This window comes from Anas platyrhynchos, chromosome 8 (genome assembly GCF_047663525.1).
Source record: "Anas platyrhynchos isolate ZD024472 breed Pekin duck chromosome 8, IASCAAS_PekinDuck_T2T, whole genome shotgun sequence".
NCBI classification, from domain to species: domain Eukaryota; kingdom Metazoa; phylum Chordata; class Aves; order Anseriformes; family Anatidae; genus Anas; species Anas platyrhynchos.
Genome location: NC_092594.1, coordinates 31,992,254 through 32,006,778, shown reverse-complemented (window position 1 = coordinate 32,006,778; position 14,525 = coordinate 31,992,254). Strand labels below are relative to the sequence as shown.

At 39.1% G+C, this 14,525-nt stretch overlaps 1 protein-coding gene across 7 annotated transcripts in view; it reads left to right on the top strand.

The window, feature by feature from the left end:
* The window catches only part of BEND5 (BEN domain containing 5), a 923,615-nt gene that overhangs the window by 478,089 nt on the left and 431,001 nt on the right, over nucleotides 1-14,525 (top strand). For 5 of the 7 annotated variants that reach the window (XM_027463542.3, XM_038182815.2, XM_038182812.2 and 2 more), the window contains exon 6: nucleotides 13,471-13,510. In XM_027463542.3, the coding sequence (XP_027319343.3) occupies nucleotides 13,471-13,510 (40 nt within the window). The remainder of the gene's footprint in view (nucleotides 1-13,470; nucleotides 13,511-14,525) is intronic. The other 2 variants (XM_038182817.2, XM_038182813.2) reach the window with 1 other exon arrangement.

Sequence of the window (14,525 nt, the reverse complement as noted above, 5' to 3'; positions counted from 1 at the left end):
TTTTCTTCATGAAAAACTACTTTTAAAAATACCGATTCTATTGTATCTTCTGACCTGTTTTGTCTGTTTGTTTGGAATTATAAAAAAAGACTTGAGCTCTCATATTTTTTCCAGTTGTAACAGAATGGACATGTATCTGATGCCACGGCTAAGACAGTAGAGAAACCTCTCTGCTGGGGTGTGTTGGAAGGAATAAACTGGCTGTCTGCTAACACCTGTCCTCCATTAGAGAGGCTGGGACAGGCAAGGGTAGGGTGAGGTGTGCCACACTGGCCCCTGGCTCTCGGATGGCTAAACCTGCAGAGGCAGAGTTACATTTAAAAAGGAAAAAATGTTCTCTGTCTTCGGTACCAAAAAGAGAAAATTCAGCTTTCTGGGAAAAGAAATGTATTGACACTTAATTTTACCACTATAAATAAGAACATTTACATTTCGTTGTTGTTGTTTTGTTTTGCTTTGCTTTATTATTATTATTATTATTTTAAAATAAGTCCTGAAATATAACTGCCTGAGACAATAGAATTCAGGGTAAGAGCAAGGATACATTTTCCTCACATGCTTACTTGAGGAATCTTTGTTCACCTTTCCTGTAACTGTGAAATTGGTTTGAAATGATGGACTGATACTTCCTCATGAATTACTCTTGACATACCAGAGCTCTTTTGCTAACTAAAAAACTCTTTGCGAAGGCAAATGTTTTTCCAAAGACAGTATGCAAATGTTGTTGCTGTTAATGTCTAGAGAACCAATTTTTAAGGCTAATGTTCAATAATTGTTTGGAAACCTATTGGTTTTCGTCTAATTGATGAAGAACATGCATAACTGCAGTGGAAGCAATTTAAATGCAGAACCATATTTTTCCAAGAAGTGGAAGTTTCAGAATGACTAACAAATCAAAAGTAAACATCCACATTTCAATTTCAATTTCATTTGTTTAGATAAATATATTTTCTGTGTAACCCAAAGAACAACTGCTTTGCAGCAGATTCATGGCATATTTACTACATTCTTGGTTAACTGTTTTCTACGTGTACATGAATAAATCTCGACTTTTGTCTTCTGGAGATGTAACTTTGAGGGATGTGGTCTGCTTTCAGTGACCATCTTAGCAAGCAGAATTGAGGAAGCTGGATGGACTATGCCATTAAGCAGCTGAGGCAAACCCAGCAATGTTATATAAAATTGATTAATATGACATTTGGTTCCCTCCTCTCTTCTACAGAAGTCCCCATGTTTTGGGTGCTTCTTGGCTTAGATTTGTCAGTCACCTGGAAGGCTTTTCACAAGTGTTTGTTTTGTGTTTTTAACCACTAGTAGATGTATATCACATAGCAGGTCCCCGATGAGTTGCTTATAGCACAACTGTAAAAAAGCGATAATTTGAAGCAGTTAGCAACCAGGCTAATGAAAAGAGGATTTCAGTTCTCTTATCTCTGTTTGCTGTACAGGGCAAATGTTGTTCCTTATTTTATTAGTCAGAATAACCTGACATGGACCAAAGAGATGAACAAAATAGTAATATCTGGGTGGCCTTATTTGCTTACACAGATCCATTTGAGGCTGCTCTTGGGCAAACCAACTCTACTCAGTGATTCTGATGAACCAAATTTTTATTTTCTCCTTGAATATAACATGGTGTATTATATAAGAAGTACACAGCTCTCTTCAACAGTTGTGAATAAAAATAAAAAAAAAAATGCCCCTGGAATGTTTTTCATGGATTAAAATGCTCAGGAGATGGGTTTGGTCTAAAATGCCAAATTTTGGAAAGGAAATCAAAATGTTCAGATCTGGGTGTCTGAGGCTAAAAGCCATGCTAGTCCTGGTAGCCTCCTTTTTATTGATTTTGCGAACAATTTTAAAGTCACCACGCATAGATTAAATGTGAATCATGCTGGATACTAACACAAAGGCAGAGTGATTCTGGAAGTGGCTGTAAGTGATGAGTGTCTCATCACTCCTTGTTAATCTTTCAGAGTTTTAGTATAGGATGCAGCTTTAGTGGACATTGATCCAGGTACTGTGATGTTCAAGATGTTCAGATATAGGGATTTTAGCATGTACAATAGAAAACTACTGAGGTATTGCTTTATAAATGAATGAGAAAGTGTTGAGTCTGTTTGGGAAGTAAGGTTGTTCTTACCTGTGGGATAGCCTACACCCACAGCTGCCGTTTGAATTCCCCAAACTGTGCTTTCAGGAGCTGTAATTGCATTTAGAAGAATGATGTTGGACTGCCTCAACTGGTTTATTAAGTGAATATCACAAGCAGTGGTCTGGTTTAGGGGTTGAGGGGGGATAGAAAAGAGAACGTTTTACATATTTAAACAATAGAAAAACTCACTGCCATGGATTGTGAAAGGAAACAGACTCAACCTGAAATTAGATGAAAAGCTTGAAATTAGATGAGACCACAGTAGCTGGACATATAAATTTATGTATTTGTCCATACATAGTAGATTCTAATTTAACTTTTCACAATTATTTTGATCATGTTGTCTTGACTTATATATGACAAACATGGATCTTTGCTCACTATAGGGTGAAAAGACTGTTAGATAAAGCAGTCCTCTAAAATACCATGTGGAGACTCTCAGTTCTCTCTCCCCCTCTTTCCTGCCTGTCCCTATTGCAGAAAAGTCTTTGGCTACAAAGCTGCCTTGGCAGCTGGAGCAGGACTTGGAGGAATGGAGTTAGCTGTCCCCATGCTGCATGAGAAAAAATACTGCTTTTGTCTAGCTGTTGTGCAAGTCTTTTGAATCTGATATTTCCAATTTACTGATTTACATTCCCATAATATTAGCTGTATGAAAAATGCAGATGAAACTGGGCTATAGCACTTCAGCTGCATGGAGGAAATGGAAAAAAAAATGAATGAGGAAAAGTGAATGTGACGAGAGTAGAGAGCCAGTGAAGTCACAGCTGAAGATTAGGAACTGAACTCCTCCAGTCTGGTGCATTGGAAATCAGTTTCATTGACTCCTCTAATGCAGATTTCCTTCAGCTCCTCAAAGGGATGCTTCTCCAACTAGGCACCCATGGCAGTTGTACTGCTGTGTTTCTGTCAGTGACAAAATGCTAGCTTGGTCCTTGGATAGGTAAGGTAAGTATTTTTCCTTCAGTAGCTGCAATACTAATTGCCTATATCAATTCCTTGTCTATAGGTAAGGTGTGCGTATAGTTTTATGACCATTTACAATGCCAAAGTGAATAGACACACTGTGGTATATACACACATCTGCATGAAGATGCATAATTATTTCTGCATGTTTTTCTGTGACTATATACATATATATATATATTTGTGTATACATGTGTATGACTGAAGTCATTCTAACTGGAAAAGTAACTTTCAAAAAATAAGAAGTTCTGTCTTTTCCTTTTGAATGCTTGGAGCTGTAGGTGTGAGATGGCTTTGAAAATGAACAGCGATGGTTCAAACAGAAATCACTGAAGAAGGATTTTGTAGGTGATATAGACTGTAAATCTCATGCATACCATTCACCAGTTATAAAGTTCTCCCAGTATTTATTCTGCTTTGTGTAATAAAGAAAGCCCAGCTACTTTAGACTTGCAGGTGAAAGTTTGCTCAGCTTGTAGAGCTGAATTGTGCACTACTGAAAGTGTAGGGTTTTTTTTTGTGTGTTTTTTTTTTTTTTTTTCTTTCTTTTGGGTTGCTGTTTTTGTCTTTGTTTTTCTAACTTTCTGACATGTTTGAGTGGGAGGTACTAGAAATATAACGTACTGTTGAGGCATTCTTCTAAATAAAATGGCATGCATTACCACTGTGTATGAGTCATGCAGTTGCCTTTAAATATTGGCATCTTTGAGTGGAAAGGAAATATATTTTGAATGTTTGCAGAACACCTTCAACCCCTGAAACTGTGACCTGGAAATTCCTGTGCTGTGTTCTCACACAGCTCACCTGTATCTCAGGCAAACTCCAATACCTTAAAAGACAATAACACCCAAGATAAACACATCCAGGTAATTCACACAAAATCAGAAGCAAAGGCAGGGAGCTCTTGGAGGGAGAAGAGAGATGGGACTCCGGGGAGTCAGAGAAAATGGCAACGAAAGAAGTTGTCTTCTCATGTTTATTTTCACTCTGTTGGTGGATCATAGGGACTTCTTAACACATAATTCATAGGTTTTATGCATGAAAATGCAGCAATTTTTAGAAATTTTATATTCACAAGGAACTCTACTCTTGTGCTGCATCTTTTATGTGTCTTTTTCTTCCTTCTTTTTGTATTGCTATCCTTATGGTATGAAACCATGGGAGGCCTGTTTCTTAAAAGTTTATCAAAGATACATTTCCTTTGGCTGGGCCCCAGTGTATTAGGGATAGGATGCTGCCAGTGCTATAATACAGAGCTTTGCTGCTTGGTTACGTGCTGCCCTGAGCAGAATTCCAACACAGAGTTTGAGCCAGCCCAAGTGTAAATGCATACTGCTCCCTAAACCAGACAGTATTTAACTTCCTCCAAAGCAGAAATCTTTTAATGAGAATTTCTTGTGTTTCAGAAAACTCCCCAGTAACTCCCTCAGAGTTCTAGTTCTGATTTTCTTCTCTCTCTCTCTCTCTTTTTTTTTTTTTTTTTTTTTTTTAAAGAAAATTTCAAATTGCAGTTCTATCAACAGTGATTTCCTAGAACCCAACATAGGTCTCTTTCCTCACAGTGTGCGGTCTATTCTGGCAAGATGGCAGTTTGAAGTATTAGGCAACAAGAAGAAAGCAGGACAGCTGCTTCAAGTTGCTACTTTGGATGTGGATGTTGGAGCTTACATCCCATGTCAATAAATACTTAGTTACACAAAGCACACAAAGTTACTTAGTTACGCAAAGCAAAAGAAGGGTTAGGAGAATTGATCTGCTGGTTAGGGTGTGCATAGCTGAAGTTCAAGCTCAGAGTCCAGATAGAGCAGAACAGGGACAGGAACCTTTGGTTTTTGCCTCCTTTAGCATATGATCACAGGCTCCTACAATAGCATAGTTAGTTTTAACATTGCATATGTTGGGAGTTAATCTGTCTTGTCTGTTATCTAATACAACCCATAAACAATGGCTAATTAGTCAATAACCCATTACTGCTATAGGTAGATATGCTTTGTTTCTAATGAAACATTCATTGAACACTGTTGTTTACCCTGCCCCCCACCCGCAAATGGTGGACTCTCAAAGTTCATAATTGCTTTCACTAATCTATCCCTTTTTCTGTCCAAATGCTGCTTCTTTCCTCCATAAGACTTAACATACGACAGGAATTCACAGCTAAAGAAGGGCTGTGCAATGCCTGAGAAGCAATCTGCGTCATGTATGGATTTTGGTTGTTAATAGCACTCTGTGTGGTCTGTATAGGTTTTCCTGCCCTTGTTTACTCTTTTTTCCAAAATAAATAAAGTTTAAGGAGATGAGTTTATTAGCTCCTGCTGCTTACTATGTACTTTAAGACATAATCCGCTGTTTGTGGCATTACAGTAATCTCTATAGGCATTAAGTAATTGATGTCACAAGCACAGGATTATAACCACGGCTCTGCAATTTGCATAATAATACACCAAACTATGAAAAACCTGCATGGTGGTTTGTTACCAAAACAAACACTTTAAAAAGCTGAGTTAAATTGTGGAGTGAGTAGATCCCAAATCCTTGCAGAATAAGTATTCAGGCTTCATTTAATACATGCGTGCAGCCACCTTGTTGTTAGTGGAACTACAAGAGGCTGGAGTCAAACCTGGATGTGTCATCAGGCTGCCAAGACCGTGGAGAAATGGGCTTTATCCTCTTTCTGTGTTTCTTGTAGGCCCAAAATTTTAGGGGAGAGCAGAGCAAAGATGAGATATTGGTTATATCATCCATTCTCATTCCCTGATCTTTACTGGGGCAGAAATGGTAGGCTGTGTATATATACCCTATGCAGGATGTGGGATGACTACAGCACTGTGCCTGTAAATTTGCATCAGCATTTCAGGCCTAAATTAAGTAGGAAGGTGGAAGCTTATGAAGTTGGGAGCTCTGAGTCGTTTGCCATTTGGGTTCAATGAAGTGATTGGATTTGCTTGGCATATTTTGACATGGCTGAAAGAGACAGCACTATTAAATAATCAAGCATGTCCTTCTATGCCCTCATCCGAGAGGGTGCAATGTATGTGCATAGTATACATCATTAACCATATAGTCACTACAATTCTATCTTTCGATTACTTCACTGAGGTGTCTGAGGATGTTTCTGTTTTTTTTACAGAGGCAGAAGCATAGGAAAATGTAAGAGTTCTTCTGTTGTCCTAACGCTCATTTGCAAAGTTAAGGATCAGTTCATATACCAGAGCAGCTTGTTCCTCCTCTCTTTCTTCCCAGAGATAAGAAAGTCTTAATGACTTTTTCTTGTGATTGCAAATATTTCCTAGTGAATTGGTGGACTTTTTTTTTGGTTCCTAGTGGTTCACCGAGACTCTGGATACTATCTTTATGAGTGCTCTATATGTAAATAAGGCAATTTATAGATAAAGCACCAGCAGATGTCACTCAAGAATACACGGAACAGACTGAGAATTGGTGTGACCAATAAAAGTGATGATGCGTATTGCAAATGGCCTCCAATGCGCAGCTGCTTGGGTTACTCAGCTCCCATAGCAGTTGCTTTGGGTGATGATCTACCAATACTAGTGGTAATATGTTCACCAGGGCTCTGAGGCTGCGACCTACTCCTACTACTGCCATAGGTAGTAGAGAGTGTTTTTACATGCCCAAAGATACCTTGCGTGGCTTTTCAATGTTTCCTGAGCCTTCATTGTGTTGATATTATTTCTAAATACCTTTGAGCACAGCACAACTGTAAGAACTAGGGAGCTTGTTAATAAATAATACATTATGTATGAGTGTTGTATTCTGGAGATAAATAGTTGAAGCAGGGAGAAGGATATGTTTTAGCTACTTGTTTGGCAGTGTTTCTGAAATATAAGAAAGTATCATGTATCCTTGGCACTTTGGATTTTGTGAAAGAACTGCTCAGGTGTCAAATATTAAGGAGAATATGTGAAATGTAAGGATGAGTAAAGTTACTTAATAGATCAGCACTGCCTTTCATCATTTGGACTTGGTCTTGATTCTAAACCAGAACTGAATTACCAAATATTGCAAAGATCAAATGTGTGTAGAGGTCACTGTTTAAAATGCTCATTATAGCTCTTAGCATGAGTGATAATATATCCCAAACCACTTTATAAATGTTCCCCCACACCTATATTATCAATAATTGATTCCACAGACTAAGCTACAGGAGATGCAATTTACTAAAATCCTAGTCAAGTGTCAACAAGCTGACTGGTTCATTTTATCATTAAACCAAGGAATGTTAGCAGCTAATAATAAAGCAGGTACAAATGTGAGATCTTGTTTCATTATATGAACAAAACTTATGATTTCAGGATGGAAAGAAAAGATTGTTGCTTGGCATCATATTGTAACTTTGAAAAAAAAAAAAAGAGCTTTAAATCATCAGATTATCTATTTTAACAGGATTTGAATTAGTATTTTACTGAGATCGTTACATAAATTGAGATTCTCTCCTTGGCAATAAGTCTTGCACTCTGAAAGAAAAGAGTGTGTAAGTAGAGAACCTCTTATTTGAGAAGCTAGACAGATGTGAAATGCTCACAAAATTATATTTACTTTTTACTTTTTTTTTTTTACTTTTTTTTTTTTCTAACACTCCTTCTTTATCTAGGCTTTCACTAGAAAGATTTTCCAGATGTTGATTATCCCTGAATATTTCTTAAACTGTCCACAGCAAACAACAAAAAGAAGCTTTACACTTTTCTGTTACAGAAGCATCTCCTGCATATGAGCAGAACACACCATAGTGTGCGGCTTGTCACCACGTGGCAGTGCAAATGGGTCGGATACAGCCAAAATCTCTTCTTGTCTGCACTGTTCCTCTCTTCCTCCCTTATCTCTATTGTAAATCCCCACAGTGCAAAGCTGAGGAGGCTTCTGGTGGTACTTGAGTGCTGCTGTGTTGTACACACGGTGCTAAGTCGCATGATTGGGATCTCCTTGAACTTTTGTCTGAACTTTTGGATATTTTCATGAAGAAATGGTAGAGGATAGCTTTCAAAGGCACTGACATAACTCGGTGTGGCATTAATAAAGGCCAGAGAAATGTGAAATTCAGCTCTACAAACCCTTCAATACGTACTCAGCTTTCCTTTGTGCAGAGATGCACTGGTTTCAATTACTCTTATGTCAACACAGTCTGTTTATAGAAGAGCACTAATTTAGAAGTTAAAAAGAAGAGGCAAAATTAGCAACAACTTGTGGCAAATCTTCCAGGGAAATGAAACAAAAACAAACAAACAAAATAAAAAAGAAAACCACATGCACTTTATTTCAATTTTAAACTCTCTGAATTGCATTGCGGATTGAAGGTGGTAGGAAGAAACACCTGTTCAAACCACATTAAATTTAGATAGAAGAGATCGATAGCAGAGACCAGGCTGGGTAAAATACATTTAGGAAGACAAAGCTTTCTTGTGGTCCCAGAGACTCAATTCCAGCCTTGTGTGGGTGGACTATGGGAGGAGATGCTAGTGAGATGGGCAGTCTGTCCTTGGGTTCATAGCTGCAGAAAATAGCGCCTGCAGAGCGAAGGCAGTGAAATGGCACAAACCCAACAAGAGCCTGCCAAAGCTGAAGTTGATCTCAGCTCTGGGCTTAGGATATTTATGTGGTGACTCATATAAAACTATAGTTTTATAAAGATAAATAGATAGTCCCGGGGCAGGCTTAGATGCCCCTGCAGCCTAGGGAAAGCCATGCCAGAGCACTGCCATCTCCCAGGATATGAGGGCATGGGATGGGAGAAGGAGCTTCCAGCAAAGCATCTTCTTCTGTGAGATAATCTGGGTGGCTGCCTGTCACCTCCATCACTTCATTGGATGTTGGGGGCTTGGAGATGATGAGCTGGGAATGAAAGCAGGGGTAAGGATATCTTTTGGATCCTGGCTAGAGGGGGAGTGTAGGAGCAGGAAGATGACTTTATAATTGCTTTTTTTATCACTCTTTCTGACTATATTGACTTTATACTTGACACAGCTTTGGCTGGCAAGTGAGGCCCAGATACATTTGGAATTAGATATGACTAGGCTCATTCTTACATGAGAAGAAAATCATCGGTTGCTACAGAAACAGCTCCATATCAGTCTCGTGGGGCATCTTTGCATCTGGCTTTTTTTCCTTCTCTTTTGCTAATCTGTAGATAAGAGTCAAAGCAAGTGCAGCACATCCCACATCTATATAAAAGGTTGGAGGAACTCTGCAAAGTGTGAAAGAACATCTCATAGATAAGCTAAACTTAAATGAATGAGTTAATTTATACCCCCCACAATTTTTTTTTCCTTGCATTGCAACTCTCACTGAGTTAATTGAGGTGAAAATTAAATGGCACCAGTCAGAAAGTGTTTTAAAGACCACCAACATCAAGGAAGAGAAAGAAGGTACTCAGAAAGGGAATTACTAGGAAAAATATAGGAAACGATATAAGGAGTGAATTAGAATCTGTCAAGAAAATTGCATATGGCAATGGAATAATATTCCATGCTCACTTTTAGGCAAGTTGTTTAACATGATAAATTAGGGAATTAGTTAAAAATAAGTGCACATTATGGGTGAACAGGGACCATTCTGCACACTTTAGACCAGATCACCAGATAGGTTTTTCAACCAGTTTTCTAAAATGTAATGAATTCGTGATGCTTAATAGATTAATATTTATTGCGTGAATCAATGCTTAATTTATTAAAAATTTGCCTTCCTTGTATTTTAATATGATTTATTACTCATCAGTGCTTATTGCATTAATTAAAGACTGTGTTAATTTTATGGAAGTGAACACGATCTGCTGCAGGTTTGTTGCAGAGCCCTGCACTGTAGGGACTGTGCCTCTGGATAGTACCAATGATGGAAAAATGCACAAGATGGGAAGCCAGGAGGAATTGCCAATGGCCTCTTCATGCCTTTGGGCTTTCAAATAGCCAGCAAAGTGAAAATGAGGATGCTGCCCCTTAAGGGTAGGACAAGATTGTAGCGCTACAGATGCTGTGATAGAAAGAATCTTCCTGTTTGCCTTTTATACATTATGGCTGTTGCTGTGGAAATCAATTTCATGTTTCTCATGGAATGCCTTTTTGTCAATGTAGGTGAAATGCACAATTAGTGATAAGGGAAACTGTCACATCCCCTCATATCAGGAATGATAGTTGTGTTTTATAGCACTCAGGTAGTAATTCTTAGGACAGGAGGTTGCCTGAAGATCAGGGTAGTCCCAAGCATCTCAACTGGGGTACTCCCAAACATCTCTGCAGGAGCCGGTGTTTGAGAAGTGGAAAATTACTAAAGGCAAAACAAACAAATAATAATAATAATAAAAAAAAGCCAGACATCTTGAGATGTGTCTTTCAAGAAATCTGTCAAAACAGGGAGAGGGTGATCATGCTGGAGGGGGGCAACAGCTGCAATCTGCATCTTTCAGCATTGAAGGGAGAAGAGGATTATAAAGCCCTACAGCCGTGTTATTTCTGATGCCATTATTTTCTTAATCTTTGACACTTTGTGTAGTGTCTTTCTCTTTAAATCCAAATTCTGTTACTTTTATAGCTACTCATAAGTGTGCCAGTATGTTGTTTTTTTAAAAAATCCATATAGTTACTAGTCTGCTTGCATCCAGCTGAGCCCTGGAAACTGCAGAGAGCTAACCCCTGAGATGTGAGAGCAGGCTTGAATTTCCGGAAAGTGATTGGATCCATAATTAGTGTATTTTTACATGTTGAAATGCATGATTCTGAAATGCACTTTGCTGTTTCCTCCTCTCCAAGGCTTGGGTGAGTGTGCATAAGCTTCCCTTGCTGTGCTAAATTCAAGAAATCTCTTCAAGGTCTGTTGAAGGTCAGAGCAGAGAAATTTCTTCTCCCTGGGTGCCCTGGTCAGGCAGCCACCACTGAGCTCCAGCCTGGAGCGCTTGGGTGGAGCCAGTGCCAAGAACCTGGTGGCATTTCAAATCCCTTGCAGCAGTTAGGTGTTTGATGCGAAAGATCAGTGCTGCTCCACTTGAAGTCACAGAAATAACTTGTGCTTAAAGTTCAACGCATACACAAATATTTCCTGTGGACCTATATATATATTTTTTCAAGGCCAATTTGAATGCAACATCCTTTAAGAAAAAAAAAAAAGTTTTATATTTTGTTTAGTCTATTCTGTATGCTTTTATTTTTCTTGCAGCATCAAGTTAAGCCACTTAGGTTTTTATTTAATGCTTATTCTAACTTTAATAACCTTAAGTCAGGACTGGGGACCTGTTGAGCTACCTGAATGTCTCTCCATTCAAACAATAGATTTTGCAACCTTTTTTAATGTAGGATATTTATATTCCACCTTTTTTTCCCAGCGGAGAAGCTTTCACAGAGTATAGGTTTTGGATATATGTTTTCTGCTCTAGCTGTTCATTAGATATACATCATTTGGAGTTCCAGTTGTGCCAAGAAAAGTAAGCAAAGGTTCTGGCCCAGTGGGTGCTAAGCCCTGGCATTTCATATCTTTGTACATATAACTCAGGATTAAGGCATGGGATCTATATAAAATTCAACTCATTAGGAGACATTTCTTCTTACGGCTCCCACTGGGGAGGTGGGCCCTTGATTTGCATTATTGCTTACTTTGCTTTGTTGCTCCCTGAGAACAACTCTGGGGTTAGCACACCCCGGGAGAGCAGGGACAGCATTTCTGAGTAGCTCTTGCAGAGGCGACACAAGGCAATGGGGCAGAGTCCTCTGCTCCCTTTTACCATTAGCCTGGCATGCATAGCTTAGGCTGGCCTTATATTTTATAATAAAGCAAATGTCAAACATGCTGCTAAAGCCATACTCAAAATGCCTCGCCAGAGCTAAGCAAACAGGGAGTACCTATAAAAGCAGACAGGAATGAGGTTTCTCTCTAAGATGGTTTGCATTGCACAAGAGGTAAGGTCCTGAAGGCCAGGAAGGTTTCAGAAAATATTTTTTCAGCCTCACACCCTACTCAGTTTCCCAGCAGGCCATGTTCAGCGTTGGCATGTAACTCAAGTATATTCAGTGGATGATCAGCTGTGTCTGCACGCTTGAGCCAGTGAAGCTTTACTTATAGAGAAATTATGAGTTTAGAAAGGAGTTTCATCAGTCGTAATTTCCAGGGAAGAGTGTTCACTGTAGGGAATACCAAGTCAGTGTTTCCTCCTCAAGGACTTTCAGCTGTCACCGAGGGAATACAGTGAATGTAATGATGAGAATTAGATTAGAAAAAGATCAATAGGGCTGACAATAAATGAAAGTAACACAGACATTATTGAGAAGATTAGGAGAGAGAAATTAAACTGGACAGTATAATCTGAAATGCCAGCTAGACACACTAATGTTGGTCAAAGTTAGGGAGAAGACAGTAAGTTAAAAAAGCGAGGAAGAAGAGGCAGTAAGAATCTAGTCTGCCTGTGAGATGGGGGCTAGCCCTGCCCTGTCCTGCTCTCCTGTGATGGAGAGCACCCTCAGAAAGGTTGAAGGATGATGATAAATGTCCGTTACATGTGGATTTCAGTGGAAGGCCGCAGAGATCTAATGGTGGGAGAAGTCTCTTTAGAGTGGAAACATGGAGGAGGTAACAGCTTTTCCTACATGGTAAAGGGGAAGGTGAACCTCTGATGCCCCTTGCCACCATCAAGGCTTTGGTGGCATAGCTTGTTCCAGGGAGGGGAGAAAAAATGTTAGTAGAGGTTGGTTTACCTGTGAAAGTTTGCAGCCATTCCAGAAACCACTATTCTGTTTAAACTTGGTATTTGCCATCACAATCCTTGTATTTTGTGATCTGTACAAATATTCAGTGTTGATCAAGACTGGCAAGCTTTAGGGTGAGGGATATCTGGTGGCAATGAGCTCCATGGGCTAACTGTGCTCGGCATGAAAAGAAGCTTTCCTTTTATCAGTCTTGAGTTTGTCTAGATACCGTTACAAGTCTTTGAAAGGTTTACCCCAAGGCAATGTAATTGTGTTTGATCACATACAGGCTATGAGTCAGTGATTGATATGAATAAAGAACTTAGGGTTTCTTGTCTTGGTTCCTTGTCTCCTTCCCTGTGGAATCATAAACCACTTTTATAAATATATCGGTCCATCTGTGCTTCTAGCTATCCATTTCAAGTATATGCTCCAAAAAAAGAAATAGTAACACTTTATAAGTGCAAATAAAAACACATTAAAAGGACTGAGCTAGTATTTTTTCTTTATTCCTCCTAAAGTACATGTGGATCCCATCCAAAAGAGTTACTGTGAGCCATGTAACTTGTAATTAATTCTGCTATAAATGTCAGAACACTTACTTTGCAGGTCTAAGATGACCGACTAAAATTAGTCCCCTTTTAACAATTCCTTTTATAATTTGTTTTTCAGCAGAGACGGCAGCTTGACCTCCTGACAATAACCAGCCCTGGTAAGTGAGCTCTGCCGCACGGCTCTCTTCTCTTTTCTTAAAGAGGTGGTTGTCTAAATGTGGTGTTTTTTTTTCCCCCCGTCTCTGACATGCAAAATGAAAAACACTGTTCCCCAGAAAATCTTTCACATAATAACAAGTGACAGCTATATTGTGCTTGGCAAAGCCCCGGGCAGTTATCCGTTCACAGAGCTGCCTCTTCAGACCTTTACTCTATGAATTTGAGTGCTGATATTTCTTTAAGCCTCCTGGGGTTACAGTTAGAGGTATGTCTGCAGGGCAGATGCCCTCAAATTCACAATGTGTTCTCCAGTATCACAGAAATGTGAGTTTGATTTTCCTTGGTGGCAAATGTGAGCAGTTTGGGGAGCAATGGCATACTGGCCCTCTGTGTGCATGGTAGTGGGAGAAAGGAGGTTCAGGCTTCGTTCTAAAGAATGCCAAAGTGGGTCAAAAAATATTTAGGTAAAATTGAAATGCATTAAACTGCCTTCTCCATAATGGCTTTATATATTAGCCTGTTGAAGTGATAAAACAAAATGTGTTATACTACAAAAGTGTCGGGCACCTTGGCATCGTGAGTTTGAAGACCTCAGTACTGTGATTAAAATGCAGGTTGTTTGAGAAGTGCTTCTATTTGATCTCTGCTCTTAAGGCTGTGTGGCTATTAATTTATTGTTATTTTTCTGTCTCAGTTTCTTTCCGTAAGCAGTCTCTTCTCAGTTTCTTCTGTAAGCAAACTTACAGAAGTTTGCTGCCCAACAGCTCCAGATGTATGCTGTGCCTGAATGGTGCTATCTTTTGGTTAACTTTTTGGTTTTTCAGCTGTATGTGCATATTAAGCTCTCAGTTTGCCTTTAACTGGGACTAATGAGTTCTGGCTTTAACTGGGAATAATGTGTTAGCGAAATGAACAGGTGTTATGGGAAGTGAACAAAATGTGACACATTTGCTTGGATAACAATTTTGCATCAATAATTGTTCTGACACCCTAAATGTAGATATCATCTGTGAC